General features: G+C 40.0%; 1 protein-coding gene and 1 long non-coding RNA gene across 5 annotated transcripts in view; one reads left to right on the forward strand and one right to left on the reverse strand.

The window, feature by feature from the left end:
* The first annotated feature begins 2,785 nt into the window (after positions 1 to 2,785).
* On the forward strand, positions 2,786 to 16,483 carry LOC125695035 (uncharacterized). The gene is made up of 3 exons (XR_007377781.1): positions 2,786 to 2,812; positions 11,760 to 11,834; positions 16,259 to 16,483. It is a non-coding gene; the product is annotated as an uncharacterized LOC125695035 (long non-coding RNA).
* LOC125695034 (alpha-1-antiproteinase 2-like) overlaps positions 14,124 to 27,056 on the reverse strand; it is a 13,299-nt gene continuing 366 nt past the window's right edge. Inside the window, exons 2-9 of one of the 4 annotated variants that reach the window (XM_048949043.1) lie at positions 25,079 to 25,175; positions 24,510 to 24,595; positions 24,210 to 24,260; positions 24,086 to 24,121; positions 19,573 to 20,238; positions 18,445 to 18,715; positions 16,493 to 16,640; positions 14,124 to 15,528 (exon numbers count right to left, since the gene is read on the reverse strand). In XM_048949043.1, coding sequence (XP_048805000.1) covers positions 15,322 to 15,528; positions 16,493 to 16,640; positions 18,445 to 18,715; positions 19,573 to 20,221 — 1,275 coding nt within the window. In that variant the 5' untranslated portion in view covers positions 20,222 to 20,238; positions 24,086 to 24,121; positions 24,210 to 24,260; positions 24,510 to 24,595; positions 25,079 to 25,175 and the 3' untranslated portion in view covers positions 14,124 to 15,321. Of the gene's footprint in view, positions 15,529 to 16,492; positions 16,641 to 18,444; positions 18,716 to 19,572; positions 20,239 to 24,085; positions 24,122 to 24,209; positions 24,261 to 24,509; positions 24,596 to 25,078; positions 25,176 to 26,040; positions 26,228 to 27,056 lie in introns of all 4 variants that reach the window. The other 3 variants (XM_048949041.1, XM_048949040.1, XM_048949044.1) reach the window with 3 other exon arrangements.

Below are 27,056 nucleotides of genomic sequence, written 5' to 3' on the forward strand. Positions count from 1 at the left end.
AGCTATTCAGTAAAGTATTTATGAGTATGCTAAAATTAACTGAGTGGTAAGCACAAAGTGATTTTCCTCTTATAAATGACCAAATGGGAGAATCTAGTATTCATAGAATCAGAGAATTGTAGAATGGCTTGGGTTGCAAGGGACTCCAAGGATCATCATGTTCCAACTCCCCTGCCATAGGCAGGGCCACTAACCTCCAGATCTGGCATTAGACCAGATTGCCCAGGGCCCCATCCAACCTGGCCTTGAACACCTCCAGAGATGAACTGGACCAGAGACCACTGCCTCTCTGGGCAGCCTGTTTTAGCACCTCACCACTTTCTCTGTGAAGAACTTCCCCCTGACATCCAATCTAAACCTTCCCACCTTGAACTTAAAACCACTCCCCCTTGTATTATCACTGTGTTCCTGCATAAATTCTCCAGAGCTATGAGATACAAGAGTACAGAGTGCTCTTTGAACTTCCAATCTGATCTTGTCTGCACAGATTTGACAAGTTGCTCTTGGAGCTTGAGCAAGTTAATTGGGCAAGGCACAGGTACTCTACTCAGTAACTAACTGCTGTAGTGTAGACATGATCTAAACTCTTCCCTGTTTTGTTCAGTGGCTTAATTCACAATAAAATGTAAGCACAGAATTCCTCATGCTCCTAAGTTACTCTTAAAAAACACTCCTAAATGAAATAGAACATTTCATTCTGATTTGGATTGTAGAAAATAAATTCTGGCTGTAAAACTCGACCTAACAGAATTTGTTTTCTTTTGTCCATTGAATTGAAACAAATGAACAAAAAACAAACAAACAAAAAAACCACCACTGCTTGCAGTTTAAGTGGGAGCTTAGCCAGATAAAAGGATGATATTTTGGAAAGACAGTAAAGGAACTGAGCACGCAGGATTCAGTGCAAAAAAGAGTTGTGTGTTGCTGGTAAACATTATTCACATGATAAAGTTCTTGTAAAATAGCTTTATTTTTAAAAACAATTCTACTACTATGTGTGAAGTACAGACAATGTTTTAGAAAACACATGAATGAGTAATGAGTTAACGTCATTCAGCCCATTGCTTTAGCATCAAGATCTCCACTGTGAATGCCACAGTGACTTTACTACTTCAGTTCTCTGATGCACTGATGTTTTTTTCGCCTCTGTAGTCTATATTTATTTGTGGTTAATTCAGTTGTGTTTAAGACTCAAATTTCTTCCCTCTGCATGGAAGAAATTTACATCTGACATGGCCAAAAAAGGGCTGTGTTTCCACAGTGTGGTGATAAGTCTTAGCGTGGCAAAAGACAAGACAAGGAAAAAACTGATATGCACAAAACCACACTCAGCTTTTGTTCTTAGCAAAATTAGCATAGTTATCAGCAATGATAATAGCAACCAAGCCTTCCTAGTCTTTATTCCAGGATCCTGGCATTCACAGTCAACACTGAAAGCCTTGCTTGAATTAAGACTGGAGAATAGCAGTACTGATATCTGATATTCAGCTGAAGTCTTGTCTATAGATGATGTGGTTGTGATGAAGAGATCATAAAGTTTTCAAATCTTTTCACTTCAATGTACATAAAAGACATAAATCTTATTTTAAATGGAAGAAAAAGGAGACTGCTATGAGAAGTGTTTGCTCTGCACAGAGCTCTGAGAGAGCTGCATTGTTCACTAGTTACTCATGAAGCCATTGCTAGCTTTTCAAGCTGTGTAACACCTTGCTAAGAGTATCTTCTGCACACAACTGGGAGTAGCATATTCCTCCCACAAAGTACTATTTATATTGTCAGTCATCCCTTGGATTCAACAGAGTTTTTGAGCAGTAAAACAGCACTCAACTTATGGGTAGCAGCCAAACTATACATATTTGAAGAGTGATTTTCTGCAAGAGCATTGCCAGCATATTGCACTGGCAAAATTGTACTTTTCTGCAATTCCACTTTTTTGGGTTTTATGACATAACCATCCCCGAGACCAGAACAAACAATAGCAATACACTGTCACTCAGTTGCATTTCTACCAGGAGTTTTGTCCAGCACAACACTGCTATAGCACTGAGAAAGGGCAGCTGGCAAGTGAGATGTCAGCAGTGGAGCTGAAGACCATCTCCTCTAGCTGACAAGTTTCTTGGATGCATATACAGCTCTGTATAACCCAGCAATGCTAAGTAGTCTAGGATCTCACAAATGCATTTGGCAAAAACCCCACCTGTCCTGGCTACCTGGATGCTGATTTTGCAGAAAAAGTCTCACCTGCTTGTTCTAAATATGCAGGTGATCTCTTTTACAAGTCCTACAAGTTCCTTTCATCCTTTTGCAATACTTCTTGTGGTGCAGGCAATTCCTCTTCTTCAGTGGCTGCTTTGTTATATTACTGTTCTCAGTCTGGTTTAGGAAACCGTTGGTTACAGGGAAAAAGTTAGTCATCCTATTTTATGCTTTATTTTGGGCTTAGGTCCCATGTGCTCACTATTGGGTCCTTTCAATTACTAGCTCTTTGATACAGCATCTGTGCCTGCTTAGGCAGTGTCATTTTTCACATGCCGTTCTCCATTTCAGCAGTGGTCCATAACTTGACAACAGCTGAATCTCAAATGCCCATATGATGGGTGTAGCAAAAATGTTGTTATGGCTCGAAACAATGATCGAGCACCTGGTGGGAAGGCAGGGCCAACCCAGAGGAGCTCAGGTGCAGGCAATGCAGCTGACTGACCAGAAGGGGTGGAGTCAGGATCCACACCTTCCCAGACCTCATTTAAGGGTTGGCAGTGGAGGTAAGGGTATCTCTTGCTGAAGGCCTTTGCCTGCCTGGGGCCTTCCAAAGGTAAGTAGATTTTCTTCCTTTGTTTCTGTGTCTATGGTTGTTGTGTTTGAGTTTGTACTCATTTGCTGGCTGCAGTACCTGTTATTACTGCCGTACTTAACTATTGCATTATGGTGTCGTAATACGTGTGATCACAGTCCTAAGAGATCAGGCTCCAGAAAGGAAGCTGCTTGTTTAATTAAATGTATACCTATCAGTGTCTTAATAAGAGATTTTAGATCTGTGTTTCTTACCTTATTCAAGGCTCTTTTATGCTAGAAGCTAAGTAAAAACATTCACTGTGAAATTCTGTCCTCAACTATTTACTGGTTTTGTTTCCTGGGGGTAAGCACACAAAATTTTCTTTTGTCTTGATGGAGCTGGTAGAGGTCAGTCAGACGTTTAGCCTAGAGTTGGAGTTTTTTTTAGTTTTCTTAGAAGAACTAAGGTAAGCTTGTTAAATTTGCTAAATGTGATCTGACCATGTTTCTTGATGCAAACAAATGTCAGTGCACCAGGAGCAGTGTAGTAGAAACACAGAGGTGGTTTTCAAAGAACAGTATTTATTCTGAAGAGTCACAGTAAAATTACTCATAATGCATAAACTAATATGCTCTAACAGTTATGAAACAGTTCTTCATACAGTCTGCTAAATGTAATTCGTCAACTAGATGACTCATCAAGGTGGCTGTTGCTTTCCCCCACTAAATGTGCAGTATAATTGAAATCGGTGGGATGTGAGTACCCTGATGGCTCCATACCTGTGGAGCCTATCTTGACCATTTTCCTAGAGACTGTGGTGACTGCTGTAGTAAAAAACATCTTCAAAATGTATGTATTCCTGCATCACATTTGGGGTAGGCCGGGTGTTTTTCTGTGCCTAGTATTACCAGATACGTGAAGCAGTAAAGCTGTAAGATTTTGTAACTAAAGTATCTCCTTTATATTTTCAACTTCATGTTTAAATGTGGTCTAATTATTCTTGAATACACAAAATGGTAACTGCTTGTAAATCAGACATTACTGTGAAAAGCTTTATAGGGATTGTGAAAACAAAGTGAGAGAATAGAGTGTGCAGAGAAGTAAAAACCTTTTTTCTTTATTTGTTAAAACAAACAACCATCAGCAGTAGCATGAATCCTGTTTGTTCTAGGGATTGAGTTAATGTCTCTAAAGGTTATTCCTACCTTAACTTCCTGTCATTCTATAACTCACAGAGAAGGAATGTTTTTATTCTCAGTAGTTTAGTTGACTTGTGCTTTTTTTACATGTAAGAATCAGACCTATGGTAGGGGATGGGAGGTGTTTGCCTAGTCCCCATGGGACCAGCAGATGTCATCAGAACCTTTTTTTCTTTGACAGAAGAACTATAATTTTGTGTACTGGGACACCTACCCTTTTCTGTGCCTTACCAAATCTATATTATGAAGTGGAACTTAAGCAGACAGGAGACGCAAATTTAACTCTCTTTTTAAAGTATTTCTGTCCTCTTGGGAAGTAGTCTCAAAGTTTTTCCAGGAGATGTGAAATGCATTTTCTACATTGGATTCCTGAAAGGATGGCAGAAAATTACAAAGGGTCTAACAGGTTTTATGTTTAGGGAAAGGAAAGAGAAGGCATTATTGCATCTGAAAGTCACATAAAATATTGACACTGACTGATATCAATCTTCTGAACTTGGGATATGATGTATTTTCCTGCTATTTCACGCTTACATGCACTGTGAATACACCTCCTTTACAGCTGCAATAATTACATTGAGATCCTGTGACTTGCAGTCTTTGACTGTCTGGCCTGAAGTAACTAGAGATTTCTTCATTACACTGTCCTTTGGCCTCTGTAAAAGAGAAGCAAGAGATGCCCTCCTGCACCTGTGAAATGTGCTTAGGCTCACTAACTACCAAATAAGTGTAGTTAATGTTAGCTACACCACTCAGAGTGACAAAGAATGGTTATTACATGCATTGCTTGCTTATTTGTTTTCCTCTTAAACACAGACATCAAATACTGTAACCTGCTTCAGTTCTGATACTAGTACTCATGGCTCTCAATAGGCTGCATGGAATGGTTATTCAAAGCAACTTTTCTTCCTGGAAATGCACTGGCTGTGCTTCCACAAAATATTTAAGCAAGGATTCATTTTCATTCAAGAAATATTGTCTTTTCAAACTGCTTAGGAACTCTAAAATTCTGAGCTTCAGTGAGATAAGCAAGTATCAAAGCGCTCCACTTCTGTTTCCTGATCCTGGGACCACTCTCCTGAGATTTTTTTTTTTTTTTAAATGATGATATCTGAATTCATCTGAAAATGATAAAAATAAGGCAGGGGAGGAAGAACAAATACCTGGGATGATGTGAAAATTCCTTCAAATAAGATGTTTTCATATGGCAGTAACATAGTTCTTGGGAGTTTGAGCTTGAAGGATAATAAATCACAAAACATTACACAAATGTGATATCTATAGTGATCAGCCTCAAAAGCAAGACCAGAGATATTGTACTGTTTGTATCTATCACTCAATCACTTGCATAATATTAGCTTTTGAGAAACGGAATTGGTATATTAAAAGTCTATCAGTTGGGGGGGTAAAAATAGTAACTACATACTTTTTATTTCTATGAGGGGAAATACTTAGGTAATGAAATAGTCAAATGGACAACAATCCCTGTCTATGAGTGTTGTAGGGACTGAAATATGACTTTCTTTGTTTCATAAGAATATTGCATTTAATACGTGGGCAGTGCCAGATTTGAGGTGTTGATTATTCATTTCCTTGATTTAAGTGCTAATATCACTTAGCAACCTTACTTATCTTTTGAAATTGAATACTTTATGGATTCACATAAATTTCTAGTGAGAATAACATCTAATTGAAAAATACTTGGGTTGTGTAATCTATGCATGAACATCTTTTGCTGTGTATGTGATGGCATCCAGTTGAAAATTTTCATTCTTCTCAGAGGCTTCTATCAGAGAGAGCACTATAGCACTTGATTACTAATCTGTTCCTGATATTTTCTGGCTAAAGTATCTTCCAGCTTTGGAATGTAACTCAGTGATATTTCAATTTGTTTGCTTTAGAATGTAATCTGAGATTATACTTTTTTCTTTCCTTTTCTCTATCACCCCCCAGAATTATGCTCTGCATCTAACTTGATTAAATAAATGAAAGTCTACAAAATTCATAAAGCTGAATGACTTTCTATGTGACGAAGATAATCTCTTCCAGTCATGAAGGCTGTAGAAGTATATGCTTGTCTTTGCTAGTCAATAGAGGATCTTCGAAGTCCTTCCATGTCAGATGCCATTTTGTCAGACTGCATGTCTTCTACCATCTGTTGCACAGCAACAAAATGGAATGTACTGTTGTTGGAAAGGTTGTGGCAACAGAAGTTGAACACTACCTCTGATGTTAAATTAAGAAGGCATTACTTTAACTTCTCTTGTATATCTACATCTGGAAGTGAAAGACAGCTGGGAGGAGAACAGTAAGACAAGGTAGCAGGAAGCAAAGACTTCACTGAACTGAGATCATAAATAGTAACCATCCTATCTTAAGTCTGGCTTTTAAAGGTCTGTTCCTTGGCTAGTGATAGGACTTTGCCACACTGCTGCTGTTGGCAATGCAATCTCTTCAAGCGCTGACTCATTTGGAGTGGAAGGTTGTGCTCCCGGAGGACATGGACTACGGGCCAGTGTAAACCATCTTCACCATCAGGGCCCCTGTGAACAATCAGCAGTATGTATATCTTGCTTTTCTGTGCTTCAGCCATAGGCAACATTTCCAGCACAATCCAGGGAGATTCCCAGTCTCCTACAGTCATTTGCAGAAAATCTTGACAGAGTTTAAAAGCCAGTGATACCCTGTATTACATATTTCTTTAAAGAAAATGGTGTCTCCAATACTTCAGATCGCAGTCAGAATAAGTCACTGAACACATCCACAACATCCTTCCTACCTTCCAGAAGGTCTCTCATAATGTCTTCAGATTATTTCTTAACTTTTTTTTTTATTCAAAGCACCTACTTTGTTCCCTGTATAATGAATATTCGGAACCCACAGAAGCTCCCTCCATACAGAATTATTACCTTGGTCAACAGCTGATTATGATGCAGAAATCTCATGTTCATTCTGTACACTTTGCATTTCATAGGGGTATCCATTTTTCATTTTGGCATTGTAATGCGCGTGGAGATATTTGCATTGACAGGAGGCTTAAATTACCATTCATCTCATTCTTCACTGAGCAGTGGTGTCTTCAAGTTCCAGTCATCGTCTCTCTAAAAAATGTCCTGTGGCCAGACTTCTTGTCAGCCAACATTTCTGCTTACTAGAAAAGACGTGTAGGGAGAAATGATATTCCAATTATATTTTATTGACTTGGTGACTGTATTTAACAAGACTTTACTCTCTGTGACCAACAGGAGAACAAGTGCTGTTGTGAATGCCAGTGCAGTAATAGCATGAAATCAAGAGCTGAATTAAGAGAACAGAGAAATTGAAAACAGTGAGCGTTCTTGTTCATGAAACTTTAACCCAAGCTTATATCTACATGACCATACCTATCTTGCAGCTTAGGTGCGTAATATCCATAATAAGCATTGGAAGATCTAAATCTGGACACAGGAAAGTTCTGCAGTCCCTTTCTGTAGTGAGAATGTAAACACTGAACCTACTTCAATGTTTGTAGGCCAGACTCACTGATACTTCTCCTTGTCTATGTTCTATACAAATCGGATTGTATAGATAAATGAGCTTGCAATGTTTGCTCCAATGTGCTCCAGATGATGGCTAAACTCCTTCTTAGACTTGTACATATTTGTGACCATGAGCTCAGACATTCATACCCCTGGAATTATTTACCAGATCAAACTGTTCTTCCTAGGTAATGTATAGCATGATAAGATACAGAAGGTAGGAGTCTACTAGCAGGCACAGCAGAATCACTATAGAGAACATACAAAATAGAGAACCGACTGTTTTTCATCTGAAGAAAGAAGTCTATAAGACATCGACAGTTCAGTAATAGAGAGGAAACAGGTTTCTTTAGTGTAGACATGTTTCATTATTGCATCAGTAATGTTTAGCTGATATAGGGCTGCTTACATAAAAAAAAAATACAGAACTATATGGAAATATGCTGTTACTCTAAATCCTTGTATGGACTTTCATTCATGAATAAATAGAATAAAAATGAATTTAGTTGAACTTTCTCAACTGACGTGCTGTCTTATACCAGAGCAAAAATTTCTGTTCAGATAGCTTCTATTCTGGATCTGTCTTGCCTTAAACTAAGCCTCAATTGTGTGCATGCAGTTGAAATGGGAAAGTGAATTGGTTTCCAAAAGGATGCTTTACTGGAAACCAATGCTATTGCTTGTGGGTTGTTTTTTTTTGTTTGTTTGTTTGTTTGTTTTTTTTAACCAAGCTACAACAGGCGATGCCATGCAAACCTGGCAGCTTCCACTGCTATCTATTACAGTGGGAACTGTTATTTCTGCTATGTGTTTGTGACTCCCATACTCAGAAGAGCTCCTACCCCAGGTGTGCAGACCATTCACAGTGGTTTTGAGTTCTTGCTGTGAGAACTGGGGACTGAGAGCCCTTCTATAGGAGTGGCTATACTGGTACAGCTGTGCTGACAGTTCTGCAGCTTGTGCTGCCCAGAAAAGGCATATGCAGACTCCTTGAAAAGGAAATTTCTGATGATGTAGTTTTATTACTTCCCTGGACTGACTGTGGCTTCAGCTGTCCTCGCTCGAGAAAAGGCAAATTCATTCATTAATTATACATGCCACAGTATATATTGGTAATGGCACATCTAATTCAAGTGAATGTGATAGATGCAGGTATTCAGGCCAGTCTGCAGCATGATACAGAAAGCCTGAAGGCAAAGGAGCTCAAACAGATGAGACTGCAAGAACAGAAGTTGAAGCCAGCCTGAAAACTTTGTCCTAAGCGCTAATGAAATGTAAATGCTGCTTCTCTTTTTCAGTACTGCCGAAAAGAAAAAAGCTGTGCAATGGAGTCTACCCAGAGTTTTATCTCCTAGTTTAGAATCAAGCAAGAGGGCATGGGGGTGGAAGAAGCATGCAAAGTCAGCATGCTAGCTGCAAAGCAAACATCAGGCTTATCTTAAATTTACCTTGAGACTGGAAAACAGATATTAACTAGCAAAGCATTTTCTCATAGGATAATCCACACTGTGCATTGCAAGCATCTTAACTGCTGTCTTCTATAGAGATATTTGGTTATAATTATGGCTTTAAATACTCCTGGCATCACAAAGCATGAAACAAAGATGTATGTATGTGTGCATGGGCTTGTAGACACATCTATTCTAGAGGTGCATTCATGTACAGAAATATATGACACCGAATATAAATAAAAGCATTGATATCAAGCAAATGGTTGCAGAGACCACAGGATGTGCCTGGAATGTGTCCCTCTATCCCTTTGCCACAATTTGTTTGTGAGAATCTGTTATAGACGCTTGAACAGAGCCTTGGTGGCATGTCAATCTGTGCCAGCACTGGGCAGGAGTAGGAAGGGAGAAGCAGTGCTAAAATCCACTGTTTCTTCTGCAAGGTCATCAGAAACGCATCTGGGCTGGGGAAACAGAAACCTGTTCTGAAGTGCTGTCTTCACCATCAATATCAAAAACATCCAGATTTTGTGCTACCTTGCCACATGTCACTATCCCATCTGTATGGGAGTTCATACAACAGCTAAAAGAAAAGAATCTGACTGTCTTGAAAAACTTGTGATTTTTTTTTTTCCCTTTTTTTTTTTTTTTCCTGCTTTGTAATGATTTGGTAAAACATGCTCTAAACCTGGAGTGTTGGTCTTGCTCATCTCAGATTAGAGGGAGCAACTGAAAGTTGGTGTTTCTCCTGTGAGCAAATTGTATTTGCTCTCTGGGAAGGGCAGGGGGTATGGAAGGGCACATCCACTAGCTGTGGACACTGGAAGTTCTGCAACAAGTCTGCTGCCCACTTGGCAGCAGAGGCTGGGATTTACACCCTTGTCTCTTCTCTGCAGCCTGCTCAATCAGGATACCCTATTTCCTGACCCAAGTGGGTTCACATGAGACCGTGTCCTGGTGGTCATGAGCAGAAGTAGGCCAAGCACCTCCCTCTGCTTTGCTAATTCTAGGAGACTGATCTTTCCTGCAACTTGCCAGTGTAAACATACCCTTTGTGTCTTGAACCTTACCGTTGTATTTCACAAATCTGTAACTTTTAGAAAGTTTTTTGTTCTGTGACCAAGAAAGTCTATTGCACGAAGAAAAATGTATGCAAGATCAAGCTGTTTGAAGGCTGCTGAGTTATTCAGGCTCTGCTGACCAGTGCTAATGGGTTATGTGAGACAGCATTGCCTTTGCTGCACAGTGCCACAGGGTGAGCTCATTCCCACTGTGGAGCTATACCACATGTATCTCTTCTCCTCTACTGTATGAGGAGCCAAAGACATATTAGACTTATTTTTCATATAGTCTCCAAATATATGTTGCTAAAGCTTTAGTACAGTCTTGGATGTTTCATAAATATTAAGTCATGAGAAACTTTGATCTGTGGCCAAGCATGCTACACTATTTAAACAGTTATCTCCCTCACTTTGAAGTTTGCTGTTTCAACACACCAGGCAGTCTGATTATCTCTGAGCTGCATCATTTACCAGGCAAATAGCTTCTCTGTGACAAAACATAGCAATCCTGTAGGTAAGAAATAAGGGATAGAATTACATTAGGCTCTTAAAATAATTACCTCAAATCCATTATTTTCAGGTTGCTTATACTAGAATCACAAACACAACCAGTTTCTCATTCTTATCTGCTGAGACTGACAACTGACACTGTCAAACTCTCACCCAACCTGCACCAGTTTGTCCTTAAAAATGCTGGCTGCCATCAGTGCCACACAAGGCCTTAAGTGTCAGTATATGCTCTGTGTTACAGGTTTTGACTTTGTTTCTGGTTACAGACTGAGTCCTCCATGAGTGATGACTTTGACATGTGGACTAGTACACAGGGGTTTGGCCACAGCTCCTTCTGCCTAGCTGTAGTAGACATCTTCAAGGGGAAAAATGTTTTTAAATAGTTATTTTTCATGTAACTAGGAAGAAAGTGATCAGCTAGAGGTTTTAGCTGTGTTTTTGTCTCCTCAGTGAGGCACTTCCATTTCAGCGAACAGAGGCAGGCTGATGATGCCTTCCACCAATTTGTAGCTGACTGCCTCAGTTACTGGAGATAAGATAGAATAAATAATGATGAAAAAAGTGCTTTTGGTCAAGTTGCTAAACATCTAGTGACTGAGTAACAGAGTGTCGGCATGTCAGATAAGATAAGGGGGCAAAGAAAAGAAGCTTTGCATTGCCTTCCTCTGTTTTCAGGGTGAAAGATTAAAGCTCTGCTGGTGAGACAGGTTTCTTCTGACTGCCCCAGCCAGGGAAACCTGTTAGCACAGGAGTGGTCAGCCAGCAGGTCCCTGGTTGCAGGACAATTCTCCTGACTGCTGCTTTGCTTCATTTGCCTGTAGGATGTGATGGTGGTGAGATCCTCATCTCCTCAGTCTCCCTGTTTTCACTGTGAAGCAGGCCTTTTTTCTATATCTGTGCCTTTTTGTTAAAATCATTAAGTACTGTCTATAAATACAACACAAGATGACATCCAGAACAGCTTTGTGATGAGGACCCAGCATATAACAGTGTGCAAGACTTTTGCTTCTCTTCCTTTTTCAGTGACCCTTGGGACTGCTAGTGTGTCTGATGCTGCCTTGTATGTAAAGATGAGAATTTACCAGCAGCCTTACTGGTACCTCACCATTTTTTCCCAAGAACTGTAATTGGTCTAGTTACAAAACTAAGACATTGTACAGATTACTTGCAGTTAAAACTAATACATGGAAAGGTTTTAGTAGTCTCCCTTGTGTTATGATCACCCTTTCTCTGCCCTGCTTGATCCTTAGGTTTGTGGCTTCATCCCTGAGGGAAAGGCACAGTGGGACAGCTGCATCCTGATCCTTGATGGGAGGAAGGTGAAGGTACAAACTCCAGGGTCCAGTTGGCATCACTTTTATATGCTTTCTATTTTTCTGTACACTTTGCTCCTTCATTGGTTCACAGATCCCCACACAATTGATCTTACTACCTGTGGTGTGCCTTTCATGCACTGAGCTCTCAGTCTGTGTTCTGTTTATCTCCAAGACTGGTTTTACCCAGCTTCAGAGGCTGCAGTTTTTTGAAGGTCAGTTACTGTGCAGTGATGAGCTGTTTACGGCCCTGAGGCCACCAGTGTCATTCTGAGCCTGAACTCTCAAATCTCGTTATCATCACTCTGCACCTGTACCCTTTCATTTCTCATTCTAGGTCCATAGACAGAACACATGTCCATTCTTGATAATTACTGGTAATAGAGATCTGTATTTCTAGTGATAGTTGTTATACAATTATACAAATCCAAGGAAAATAATAAATTAGGTAACAATATGTATCCAGTACTGTTACACATAAAGAGGCTAAGACAAAACTCCAGGCAGCCCCCATGTAGTCAAGCAGAGCCTGACAGATGGAGAGATGTGCACCCCATGCTCTTGCAATGAAAAGGGGCTTTCTATCTCATCAGAATTTAGCCATGTCACCAAAGCCTGGGATGGCCATGAGTGCAGCTTTGAGCCTCACCCCTTGCTGTGTCAGTAGCTAATGAATGTGGTCCCTAATTACGTCTGAGAGGCCTCTCTTCTTCACTGACAATTACATCAAAGGGAGCGACTCTGTGAAGGGAGAGGGCTGGAAATCTGCATTTTTGCCCAATTTTTCCCACTGTGCTGTAAGCACTAAAGGACTGATTGGCAGGAGGCAAAGGGCCCTGTTGCCACTCTTCCCCAGTTTTTGGGAGTAGGAGGAAAGTGAGTACTGCCTAGCCAAGCCAGCAGCATCCACCTCCTGCAGAAATGGTGCTGATGGTGGGAGGGGAAAATGTTTGCAGGAGGTGGAGTGGGAGGCTGTGAACAAGAGCTGGTGCAGAGAGGAAATACAAAGAGCAAGCGTAAAAGGGAAAATCTGTTTGGTGATGCTCATTGTGATGAGAGCAGGATTCTGAGAGTAGGACTTGGTGGTTGGAGGAGAGATGAGGATGGGACACATAATAAACAGCACAGCATGGACGTAGGCAGGGAGCAAGCTGTCTGCTGCTCTTTTGTGCTGAGTGTGGTGCCTGCCTCTACTTCAACACTGTCTGGCAAATCCTGCAGTGGAAAAATCATAGCAAGGTGTCAGTAAACCAGGGGCTGCTGCCTGATGAAGCAAGTCTGGCAGACAGCTCCCCAGCACTGATCATGACACTGGCAGGAAATATCTTGTGAGGATGGCAGACGCCCATTGCTGGCTGTTGCCACTCTGTTCTCCCATGGTTGGCACCTAGACTTTGCATTGCCTGCTGTCCCTGCAACCTCCGCAGCTCAGAGAAGTTATCCAAGAGAGACATTGCAGAGCACTAGTTCTGCATGGCAGAATGTTTGCCTCTCTTTCCTTCCTAGAGTCCTGGGGTCTCTTTTTTTTTCTTTTTTTCAGAATGTAGGAGAAAAACAGAACTCCCACATCCTGCTTGTGACTGGGGCATGCGTCTGTGAGGGTAGGAAGGAAAGCAGTCTCTTTCCCAAAATAGATATTTACGGCCTGAAAAAGCTGATTCAGCTGATGTGGGGGATTCTCTTGATCTTCAGCTCTTTCCCAGTATCATGTGGGAACAATCGTCTTCCTACTACGTTCTATTTATAAATATCCATTCCAAAATGGTTTACAAGCAAGGGAACAAGATTTAGCCTTGTGATTGCCACAGATAATTGTGCATCTGGGACATTGTGTTTCTTCCACATTTCTTGATGTGAACCACAAATCACACTACTAAGATCAAATATGTCACTTTTTTTTCATCCAGAGAAAATTGGCATGGTTCTCAGGTGCTCAAGAAATCTTACTTGAAGATCTGACCTCATCGAACCTCTATGTTTCACTGTTGCTTCTCTGTATGTCAGTTAACAGTAGGAGTGATAATGGCTAAGACTGGCCCTGTTAATTCTGTATTGTGCAGTTATATTTCAGAAAGATGACAAACCTGCGTGGTCAGACAGGTTGCCTTAGGAATTATTTGTGTGTGTGTTGGGCCACAGAGCCACTGTAACAGATGGAGGTGAGTGCAGGAAGGGGCCAGGAAGATTGTATAGTGTACATGTATCTCATTCACTGGGATTCCTGCCATCTGTGTTAAGTCCTTGGTCATAAACTTTTCAGAGATTATGAGCAGTTAGACAAAAAACCCAACCGAGAACCAATTGTGACAGTCAACTGGAGAATTTTTATTAGAAACAGAACAGAAAGGGAAATTTTCTTTTGGCAGTAAAGGAGAGACAGTACTTTGGTCTTCCTTATGTGTGTCAGGCTGAAAATCACCCTTGCTGTAATTTCAGAGACTGTTCAACATATGGCTGAAGCTTCTTGCATCCCAAGCCATTTGGCTGCTCCTACAGTGTTTTCTGATGCTGTGATACCATTTCACTTGCTTCCAAAACTGCAGCTGTAGTTAAGAGTTAGCTGTGTTCTTGTACCCACTTTCAAAGCAAGTCTGTTGAAAGAGGTTATCATTCTGCCCTCAGGCTAAGTCTCATAGTTGGCTGTCAGCACTCCATGAGTCTGGAGATCTGCTCACAGGGTGATACCTACATATCTACCTTGGTAGCTATGGAAGGATGGCACTCTGCTAGACCCTAATTAGGCGTTTTCTACAACTCTCATCTGACAATATGCTTGGGTAATTGTTGTCCAAATACCTCACCTGCTCATCTAGCTACATCTTCCTGACCACTGATGGATGCATGTGTGAAGAGTCAACTACTAATGTGTGCTAAGTCTGTCAAATAGACAATACTTGTTTGGAAGTCCTCGGGCTGAAGAAAAGCTCTGTTTTGAGCTGAAGAGGTTTTCCAGAAATATTTGCTGCTAGATTAATGCAAAGTGATGAATGATTTATGGAGAAGAGACTTCTCTGTGCCTGCTGGAAAATAACTCCTCATGTACTCAGTGTTAATGGAAGCTTCAGTCTCCCATGACCCTACTTTGTTGATTCAGCTTTTCTCATTTCTTATTTACTTGCTTATGTGTTTATGGTAAATTACAACTGCTTAGGCTTTGTTTGCAGAAGTGTTAATCATTTAATCTGATATTCTGACTGACAATGAATTGCTAAGCAGGAGTCTTCCATTGTTATACAAACATTTATCTCTGAATACTGTCCAATCTTAACAGGTCTTCCCTTGTTTCTCAGTCAAATAAAAAGTCATTCTTTGGTAGAAGAATTTAAAACATTTTTTCATACTTCCTCCTAAGAAAGTGTCACAATCAGTACCTAGAATTTTTGGTAATGACCTAGAATAAAAACTCCTCCTGGAAAAGAGCTGTATGCTACACTGGTGCAAATAGAAATAAGCATCATGCAGTTTCACATCTTCTTTAATTAGTAACAATAATTAGAGTTCATATCTCACTTCTGTTAGTGGTAGTTGGGTTAGCTATTTTTCCTATGAAGAGAGTACTGTTTGTGTCTCTGTCAAAAATCAGCATCAGGAAGGGACGGTTGAATTCAATGGCTGGAGCAAGAGTGAGGGCCATTATTTTAGGAGCAATTGTTGCTGCTGCCTCAGTTCCTCTCTCATCAACATCCAGAGCAGCCTTATGGACAACCTAGGAAGAAAGAAGACACAGTCATTTGGAGCAGTAACCAGCCATGTGAAAGATGAACCAGCCTCCATTTACATCACTCCTCCTTTGGAGGATCCTCCACAGGAGGACTTATAGGAGCAGAAAAGATGTGAGCTGCATTGCTATAGGCAGCTGCTTTAAATGAAGACCAGGATAGAGCAGCAGAAATTCTCTCAACTCCTCATGAGATAAAGAAAAAGAGAACATACTGTGCTCTTATGCTTGGGTCAAATGCTTTCATTTGCCCAGTTACATCTGAGGAAAAGAGGCAGCTGAAGAGGAGGAAGGGGGATTGTTTAGGCAAATACAAGATAAACTGCCACTTAAGAATTAAAAATTAAAAAAAAAGAATTTAAAAAAAATGAGAGTCTCTTTTATCTAAATTTCATCCCTTAATCTTGAAATTTTCCTTGATCTTCCTTTCCCTTGTGCTTTCCCAGTTTTTCCTCATTATGCTGACATAAGTGAGGTGCCTGTGCCTAGCTGCCCCCCAGACCTAGTAGAGCTTCATTCCTGCCTTCAGCCATTCTGGCCCAAAGTAATCAGAGTGCTGCTCTGTCTCTTGTCCACTTTCCAGGTACATGTTAAAGGGGGTCAGCTCTGCACATCCAATACTGACTCAACAGAGCAGTAGAGTGGGCTGAGGTGGGGCTAGGAACAAATAATGGCTCTTCCTGAGAAGCTGACATTTGGTGCTCTTCTCATGCTCTAGATACACCCTGGGAGATCTTCAAAGCAGCCCTGGGAAAAAGAACTGTGCAGCAAACTAATCTGATCATTGTCATTGGCAGCCAAATTCCTCTCAGTTGTAAACTTACAGACTGAAGCCAGGATCATCCAGGATATGGGAAGCTGGAAAGCCAAGAGCTGTGTTTAACTGATGTTTCTGCACACCACAGGGGTGTGTGTGTGAAAGGAAGAAAAAGGTTGGTGGCAACAGACTTACTTTAGAAACCTTCAGCTCTGGGACACCAGTGATGCCGGAGAGATCTGCCTGGTTGGTGAACACGTCCACAATTCCCATCTTGCTAAGTATGTTTGTTATTTCATAGCTCCCAGAGATAGAAAATTTGGGGAAGTAGAGCTGTATTTTGCTGTTGGGCAGAAGAAAAGTACAGAGGGTGGTAAGAGATCTTTTGCAGAGGTAAATGTTCATGGGAAAGCTGTGTCATTCCTATGGGTGTCAAATACCAGGGGTCTGGACCAGCCATAAAAATAGAATGAGCACTAATTTGTTGGCTCTTCTTACAGATGCTGTAACTCACAGTAATAACAGTGATATTTATCTGGTGTTTTTCTTTATCAAATGTGAGAGCACTCAGCAGAAGAGAGCAGTAATGAGAGTCTCTCTTTACAGTTAGGAAACATGAGACACAGAGATGACAGCCCATATCACTCAAGCAGGGAGGGGCATGAAATAGGGTACATACAGATCTGCCTGGGGAAAGACTTGATAAACCCCAGCAATTCAAACCAAAGTAGTGCTTTGGCATCACTCAGGGGGAGGTCTTCATCCTGACACCTGCACAGGGCACCTCATCTTCTCCATTTTCTAATGTCTCTCCTCTGGACACTTGCTGTGATAGAGCCTGTGTTCAACAGTGAGAAGCAGATAGGTAGGGTAGACGTGCTGAACAAGTTCTGTCCAGCTCCAGAGATCAAAATGTATTCCCCAAGTTACTCCTGATGGAATTTGTGCCACCTCCAGACTATCTGTGTGCAACTCCTGCTTGCTATGCTTTTCACTTGATTTCTTTCACATGCTGTCTAGGGGGCTTTAGAGCAGGATTTGCCTTTTAAGTAAATCACATCTTCTGTCTTTCCCAGGAGTGAAGTGAACACAATTCAAGACCTACTGCTGCCGCCTTTGTGTTACTGCCTAGTGTTTAAGAAGATGATAGGATCAAGCTTATTAGTACTAGAATAATCAAACTAGAAGAATCGAAATTGCCTTTTGATTCTCTCTATTTCCTACGAAGAATGTATGTATATGTTGGACTTGAAGGTGCTTGCACAAGTAACTTATTTAGATGTGAGTTTTCCTCATTTGCACCTGAGAATTACATTTTTATTTTTCAGAGCTGAGGCATCACATATTAGTTCATATCCAGTTTGTTACCCATTATGTCTTCGTTAACTGTGTCAGTATTTCTATGGCATACACCAAGAACCATGGGTGTGAACTGCAAAGTCTTGTTGAGAATCAGGGCTGAGCTTGATAAATTAGGCACATATCACCTTGATATTACTCATCAACTGGTGCTTAGATTTCTTTCCTCTCAGTCAAATAATATTGAGATACATACTAGCTGATGCTAGTTTCAGTGGTAGGAGCTGACAAAATCTCCTTAGATTTTAACAGTTTCAGAAACAGAATTCCAGAAAAATCAGGCTACCTGTAATCAGTCATCAGCCTGCTCTAACAGCCACTGGGTAATGCAGGGGTAAGGACAACATCTGTGTAGGGCATATTATGAATTAATACAAAGTCATCATTTATTTAGGGTTTAGACATATTTCTGAGTTATATGCCTCAGTGACACATATGAGGTAGAATATATTAACTGAGATGTGATTAGAGGTTTTGCTTTAGAACTGCCACTTTCTCACTCAGGCAGTGGACTGTTTCAGAAATCCTATATGGGATTACTCTTCAGCACTCTCGAGCCCCCCTCAGGGTGGTTTGTGCTCTGGTGGGGGAAGCATAAGGTCACTTAGGCATAAGCCAGGGAATAGTTAAATACTAACTAGCTGCAATATTTTTATAGCTAGGATGCACAAGAAAAAAAAAAATAGCCCAGTGAGTTATCAGAATCAGCCAATCTGTAGTATTGCATTTCCAAAAGAGAGGAAAAAAAGCATAGATCTAGGTCCCGCTGCAGCTGACTGGCAGATTACCTCTTGAATAGATGGTCTGACCATTTCTTGACTCTTTCCTTGTCCAGAGTTTGCTCTAACTGCTTCATTTTCCCTTTTGCTGGCAGAACTAGAAATGCAGTAGCACTTCCATTGTAATGAAGACGTACCACGGTGCAAGGCGGGTCCTCATCAAAATACAAGTCAAATGTGTCAACTTGATACATCATAGGAACTTTCACAGTAGTTTCAGCATCCACAAAGAACTCCCTCTCTTGAGTATTCTCTGGTTTAAAAGGCTTTTCCCAGTTGCCTGATACAGAAAGGGAAATGCAACTGAATGTCCCATGTCTCATCTCATTCATTATAGATGGAATGTTATATAACTAATTGTTTGCACCTATTCTTCCAATTCATAAATTCAGTTTTCAAACTTAACATTTTAAGATGTATGTCACAGTAAATCAAGAATCTTTTACTCAGTCAAGAAAGTGTATTAGATTGTATTACTTCTCTCTTCAGATGATCTTAGTAATCTTTCTGTAAATTGTGATTTAAGGGCTCACCTGACAGCATCTGTATTCTGCATACATTTGATTTCTATTAACTTTAACAAGAGTCTCTGTCTGTAGATAAAATTGATGTAGGATCCTATATTTGAGTGCTGCTGTGTCAAGCTTAATACCACATCGTGAAATCCACATTGGAGATACTGTTTCTTAAAATGCCTTCGTCTGATCATCAGTAGCTTCTTTCATATATAAATATGTTTATGCGTATATATTTCAAGGACTTCAGAAGGAAAAAATAGGATTTTATAGTATATAACAAATTAGGCCAGTGAATAGTGCATGCTTCTACAGACTTCTATAAGATTAGATATGCATTTACTGAAAACTGAAAAAAATGTGGGGCAACTGGAGCCATGAAAGTGTCTAGGGCTGCATGGGGCTGCATCCCAGAGCACAGTTCCTGCATCGGCCTTGAGCAGAGCTCAGCCTTCAGGGTCGTTTTGTGCAGGGTTCTGCTGCTCTCCTTGGCCCAAGCATACCACAAGGGGCTTCAATCCCATCAAAGAGGATTTGAAATTTCTGCTGGAACAATTTCCTAGTGAGGCAGCTGATGAGATCACTTGATAAAAACAAATAACACAAACATTAAATGACTTACCTCTAAAGAAAACAAAGCTAGCCAGGAGCATTACAGTCTGTGGATCAATTTCCTTAACCAAATTAGTAATCTTCCCTTGTGTTTTCTTCTCTATATAATCATTGATCTCCTTCTCGGCCTCTGTGGGATTGTTGAAGTCAGTAGCTAAAACCTCTAGTTGATACAAAGGTTTGGCATCATCTAAAAACTTTTCTAGTGGTTTCAGCTTCTCTGTTAGAAAGATTACATTCCCCATGTTGAGCTGTACCCCACTCTCAGGATGGCTCAGCATGTGCATGAGATTATGGAAGCCTTCATGTATCTCTTTCTCCTGAATTTCTGTAAGGTTAAAGGCAAGTCCTTCCAGGATCTGAATCTTGGTGATTGACCTAGCCCCCAGGGCCAGCATTGCAAAGGCAGTGGAGATGCTTACAGGAGAGAAGAAAATGTTCTTATTAGGCTCTTCCAGCGCAACTTCATTTAGAAATTTAAATGCAAAGTCAGCATTGTTTGGCACTAGCTTGAGGCAAGCAGCTGCTTCAGCACTGTGATGCATATGATAGTTAGGTTTGTTTGGATCACGTCCATTGTGGTGGCTGGCTGTAAGCTGACCATAAGCAAAAGCATGAAGCCCAGCCAGAAGCAAACATATATAAAATACAGTCTTCATCTTCTTGTATTAAAGTCCTGTGGAGAAAAGGAAAATTTATGATTAAGGTAAGCTAATTAATCAAATAGAGTTATTTTGTCATTCTCACTAAAAAAGAGCTCATGTTTTTCTCATCTTAATTTCCTTTAAAAGAAAAAAATAAAATAGAAAATCTTTCACCAGACATGATTTTTTTTCTTTTTTTGTCGTTTGTTTTTAATTTCCCCTGGCCTTCTGACAAATCTTCCAGAACTCTTTCTGCCTCACACTAAATGCCCACAAAGGCAAAATTCAGCACTGATTTGCTGAATACACAGCACCCTCAGCAGGCCAGACAAGAGAGCATACCCCCACCAGAAAATATACCATGACTAATCATTGGAGGACTGCAATAGTACTGTGCTTTTGACAATAATGGTCTAAGATAATGCCTGGAAAGAACATCACAGAGCAAGTCTGGATGTTCTGCGAGTAAGGAAAGAGAGAGGAAATTCACACAAGTGGACAGACAGCAGTAGCTCTGTACAAATAGAACTGAAGTAGTTAGGCTCAGAGATCTTTAAATAACCTTTAGTCAGATTGATAAGGCCCTTCATTTCAAGAGAGAACAAACGATGGTGGCTGTAGCAAACCAAACGTGAAGCTCTATGTCTCTAAGGAATAGGTTCTCTTCCTTTCTCTATAAAAATGATATGACACTTGAAACATTACTTTGGGTTCTTATTTTATCTCTTAATAGACAAACCAAACCATTGGAGAGGATTCATTTTCAACACAGCAAAAGGAGTCAGTGACACCAATGAAAGCAAAGCCTTATTTTTATCAGATGCTCTACTGGTCAAAGGGCAGTACATTTATCTTATCCTGTTACTCTCAGCTGTGTTGTCTACATTTCTTTACAGAACTGACACTGTAACAGCTCTTACAATTGGACATTGGAAATGAGTCCCAGTGGGCCTCTAATGCAAAGAAATGGTGAAAAACTTGCAAAGGATGTGCGGAGGTAATGAGCCAGATTTGCTAGAACTTGCACGAGGAGGGACATATTCTAATTGCACCTTTCTATTCTTGTATTATTTGACTTGAAAGATTGTGGTCAGAAAGTGATATGATCATGGTCCTGATTTCACCACAGCATCAGAGAGATCACTTTTCATTAGTATTTGATTATCTAGTTATGATTAGACTTGAATAAGAGCAACAAAATATTTTGAGCTACAATCAGATATTTAAACAACTGCAAGTCTGATGAAAGTATTTATAAAAGGCAGTCCTGCTTGCAGCAAGACTATATTATTGATAAATTGGAATGGCCATGAGCATCCCTGCTAACTGAATTTTCAATTACTGTGCACAGTAGTTTTAAATTATATTTCAGCCTCCTCCTTTGATTCTGTCATTGAAATGATACTGCTCAGTATAACTATCCACTTCTAACTCATCATAAAAGCTCCAGTTCTGAATATTTAAAGCCAGCTATGTGTGATCCGATGTGTTAGTCAGACTTTGAAATCTGCTCCCAGACAAAAGCACAAAATGTGAGCCTAATCTATTTCCATGTATCTAGAGGTCTGATTCAGAATCTGTCTCTGAATAAATTACTTACTGTGAATTTACTCAACTGCAGGCATGATTTATTAAAAACAGCAAGAACACAAAAGAATGAAATATTTCATTTTAAACAGAAGTCACTACCTGTTCCCTATCTCATCACATTTACTATCTATAACAAAGCACAGCATATAGGTGGATTTTTGTATATAGGCACTGAAATGACAATTTATTTTAATTTGGAGTGCAGTGTAGGAATGGAATTTAACTAATCTGGCCTCAAAATTGTAGCTAATGGGTGTATGAGCTTTGTAAAATATTGGTTATAGTTTTCCAGAAGGATTTTTCTTCTATCCTGATATTTTTGCTCTATGCAGTTATGACATATTTGCTTTTCGTGTTTAGTTTTCACAGAATTAATTTCATTTTATTTATTTTCACAGATAATTAACTACAATCTGAATGCAAATCATCCATCTGTTACTCAGCACTGGCCAATCACAAACGTTCAAGAGTTATGAGTCAGCTTTCACAGAAATCTTGGTAATGGTGGATTCTAAAATCATGCGATTATGAAAGACTCAGCAGCTGTAGTGTGTAGAGGTCCTTTCTTGTGTGTATGCTTAATGGGGACACTTTCATAATAAAATTTAGATCCTGTAAGCCTTTAGAATGTGACTGGGAGCTATTACTTCTACTTTGTGTTTACTACTCTAGTTGATAGTACTGCACTTTTAAGTTAGCAGAAGATTATCCAGTGATAAGTTAACAACTATTTTGTTTTGGAGCAGATTCTTAGGCTATCCTCATGATTGAGTTTTCCTACCAAACACTTGCTGTACACTTATTAAAGAACAAAGAGCTAAGAATCTCTGCTTAAAAAGCCCTAGGGAATTCCCTATCTGAAAAAGATAATTTAGAACAAAGCTTTCTTAAGACTCATACTGTCTCTGGAGAACAGTTTGCCAAGAGACATTCTGTCAGATTGCCCACAGACGTGGGAATACAGTGAAGAGCTATTCAATTGCAATGCCATATTTACAATAATTTGTTGAATAGCCTGGAAGAAAAACAGTTGAATTCTCTGCCTCTTTTCTTACTTTTGTCTATGTCAGGCCATGACAATATATTTTCAGTATTCAGGAAAAGGTTTCATTCATGAAAAGCTTTCAGTCAAGCCTGACAGTAGCACAGAAACATGCCAACACCTGCAGGATAGTGATGTTTCAAGCAATTTATCCATAATAAATTTGGTGATAACATTCATTGAGTATATTACAATCTTTCCTACCATGCAAACCAGAATGACTTTTTTTTTTTTTTTTTTTTTTTTTTTTTAAGATGCTCTTTCCTAGAAAGAAAATGGAGAAAACTGGGACTGGCTGTTGCCTCAAAATAAGTCCACTAGAAAATAAGTCCACTATAACAGAACGAGGCCAAGTTTTCCAACTGACAGAAGTTGATTCTTTGTGGATACAGTTAGTTTATCTATTTGAGGGCTGATTTTTGTCTCAGTGATTTGGAGATGAGTATTCATCCCATTCTGCTCCCATAAGGGATCTTCACCTATACTCATTTTAGACATGAGCATTTTCACTGTTTGAAAATGCATGCAGGCAAGAAATAGAAAAGCTATTTGCTCACCAGATGGTGCTGCTTCCCTCTTAAAAACAATCAAATGAGGAAATCTGAGAAACTTTGTCCTGATAGCTGGTCCCTCAGGGGACCAGGCATAACAACACACGACCCCACCATCAGTAGTGTCTGTTGAACTCATCTCAGCTACCCATGGTCATATCCAAAGAAGAAACTAAAAGAATTCAAGCACACGAAAGTCACAGAAGAAGGAACTGACTACTCACATTTGTGTGTGAGAAACTGGTCTCAGAAACCCACTGCACATGATGGCCTATTTACAGGAGCACCACAAATTTACTTGTTTCTTACTGGCTGGCCTGAAAGTTCTCAAGATATCTCCCATCATGTTCCTGGACAAGCTCAGGCAGTTGTCAAGAGCGATCAGCTAGATATTTATTTCTGAGATTCAGAGTTTTGATACCCCTGCACCCAAGACCTGAGAATACTGCAGGCACAAGTTGAAGGTATCAGATTCTGAAAAGAATCCAGTCATTGTCACTGTTTCATTAAAGTAATTACTTTTGCAATAGAAACATACAAATCAATTTTAGAATGTTATTTAGAAATGCATGTAATCCTGCATGTGTGTAAGTCAATGATTTCTGTAATCGGGTGTGTTACTTTTCTCTGTATGGAGTAAACTTCTCTGTTAGACGTTTTTGAGTAAAACTTCTAAGTTCTATAAAACATCAATACCTCTGTCAAATTTGCTTGCATAAATCCAAACAAACCCTGGGAGAAGGGAAGAGAGGGAATAAAATCATAGCTGTTTCCAGTGTCACCTGCCTTCTGCAAGATAGCTTGGGATGTAAGAGCTCACCAGGAATTGCAGCCCTGAAGAATGGCATCACCCCTTCGAGGCTTCTTTTACCTGGAAACAGGTGAACACAATCTCTCACTCTTCAGAGCACTCTTAGTATTTACTTTTTGGATCTGTGCTACTACACATACCTATGGATAAAGTATTACTGAGGCCAGAAGAAAAAAAAGGGAAATGCAGTATTTAGGGCAGTCATGAACAGATCAGACTGAGTTCCTAGTTTCTGCTTTCCAGTGTACACCTGGTCACTATACAGTCTCTACATGATTACAGTTCGGCATCACCGTGATTTCAGCTCACCTGAGCAGCTGAAGAACAACTTTTCCCTCCTTCCTGCTCAATTATCCTTCAGTCTGATGATTAGAGGATACAAGTAGATGTCTCATCTGAAAGAGAAGTACAGCTCAGATATCCTATTCTCTAAGCAAAGGTATTACATCTGGCCTTGAATATACTGTAGTAAAATTAGTTTAAAAACATCATCTGTACTCTAGGCATCCATCCCCAGGCTCTGAACAAAACAGGGCCTGTTCCCTCTAGCAGGGAATAGCAGGAGGTATGTCAGGGGAATTCCCCTCTTCAGATGTTGAAGATTTGTTGGCTCTACAGATCACCTTGCTTCCCCACAAGGCAATGACACCCTTGTCTGCCATTCTTGGTACTCCTGCCAATCACATAACAACACACAGGCAAACGCCTAAATGGTGCCTGTGTGCTTCGTATCCAATTGGCCAAGTAAGCCTCTTTACCACTGGAACAGTTGCTAAGTCAGATTTAATATACTACAAAAGTCTTAAAATCAATTGACTGCAATATGATACACTTTTGAAATCTCCATAAGAAGAAGAAAAAAAAAAGTCTCTACTTACAGCAATTTTCAAGGATCCTGCTGTCCTCACCAGAACTACCCTGCAGCACCCTCTGTTATTTATACTGTTAAATAGCATTATGAAAGCAAAGCGTCCTCTAGAAAACATTAACCAAGGCAGACAGGTGTTATTACATTAGGAACAGAGCAGAGCAAACAGAGAAGACAATTTTTTGGAGAAGGCAGCTGACTCTTGCTGTATACATGTGGCCTAACCCTGCCTTTGCTTACAACAGTTCTAAGAGTTCTCCTGCATTTCAGCACTGTCCCCTGCTGGGAAATCAGCCCTTCACTCTAGCACATAGTTTGCATACATCATTAATTTCTACAAATAGCCTGACTAGCTACATTAGATCTACTGAAATGAGTAAAATTAAACACATCCATAATACTAGATGAAGCATTAGGAAAAGACTGCTAGATGCATGCCATTGTCAGATCTCATCTCAATATTCTTCCTCTTCACACCAGAATGTGAATAGCTTTATATGGTTTATTAACTTTAAATTATTATTATTAAATTATAATCATTCTTATTTGTCTAATAAGGGACAGGTGTTAGGGACTTCACTAGTAAACTTAAAGGGGTAATATCAGTGTATCTAGTGGCTCCGGGTTGTTGTAGGGACGGTGATATGATGACAGAGATGGGTACTATATCATTTGTGCTACCCCAGCCAGACTGGTGTGTAGGTGGACAATCAGCAACATTATGCCCTGGTGTACTGCCACCAACTGCAAGTACTCTCAAATTGCAGGGGAGGAAGCATCAGACTAGTAAGCTAAAACATGGTTTGTGTGAAGATGGACCCATCAGGAAGGCCACTTGTGTTTCATACAAACCTTCTTCACAACAAACTCCTTGCAGAAGTCTGTAACCCTACAGCACTGTGAAGGAAGAGCATTAGGATCTGTGCTAACGCAAGTCTGGAGAGTATAACCGGTCATTGCATAGATGAGCACCTCACATCCAGCAGGAGCATCCCAGTGGCAAGTGGGGGATCACAGCAGTAACTTCATAAAGGAGGCATTGCTGAATCTTCTGTGGAGATTAGGGTTTTTCTTTGCAGACCATGTGTTGAAACAAGGCTTTACATTCTGCATGGCTGTGACGTTGTTACAAATTCTGTCTTTCTAGGCTTCTCTGTGCCTTTCACACATGCAAAGGCAAACAGAGTTGTTCAGTACCAGTTTGGATTGAGACTGCTAGAGCATTTGTTCGAGTTGTTTACCAGCTGGTGAGATATTGGTAAAGCAGCTGAATGCTTCAGTGCTTAACGTAAGTGAAAGCAGCCCCCAGAAGTACAGAGTTTTACCTTAAATGTCTACAGATGAACAATAATAAGCACTAAGAGACGAAAGACAACACAATAAAGTACAAAAGTTACAGCTATGATTAAAGTTATTAAAAAAGTGAAGAAAAAAACAACTTAATGTGACTTCATTTAAGAACAGTTTATTCTAGCAATGAAAAGTGTCCCTTAGCTGCTGATATCTGGATGAGAAGGCAAGAGGAAAAAAACAAATAAAATCTGATGTGCACTAATCTCTGATGCTACCAGCATTGATGCCGGATTTTTTTTTCCCCTTTAGCATCCAATAGTTTCATCAACCATGTGTATTACCCTGAAATTTGCTGATATTCTTTTTCAGTGTTTGATAATGTTGAACACGCAGCATTTTATTTTCTAGAGTTAATGGGCTGCTTCTCTGCCGTTTTGAAAAACAATTCAAAAATAACAGAGCTTCCATTTGCTCCTCTAGATCTGGGTCAAGCTACATTAGGCATCTTATTATTTTGAACTCTAATTTACTTTTTAAATATTATTATTGCAAGATCTTAATAACACTTTCACCTTCAATAAATTGTCTCCATTAACAAAAGTCACCCAGCTTGAATTCCCTTGGAAACAGACTGACTGTAGTCCAAAATGAATCCGTTATTTAAATTAGAAAAACTGCATGCTTGCTTTCCTGGT

The sequence above is a fragment of the Lagopus muta genome, chromosome 6 (assembly GCF_023343835.1).
Source record: "Lagopus muta isolate bLagMut1 chromosome 6, bLagMut1 primary, whole genome shotgun sequence".
Taxonomy (NCBI): Eukaryota; Metazoa; Chordata; class Aves; order Galliformes; family Phasianidae; genus Lagopus; species Lagopus muta.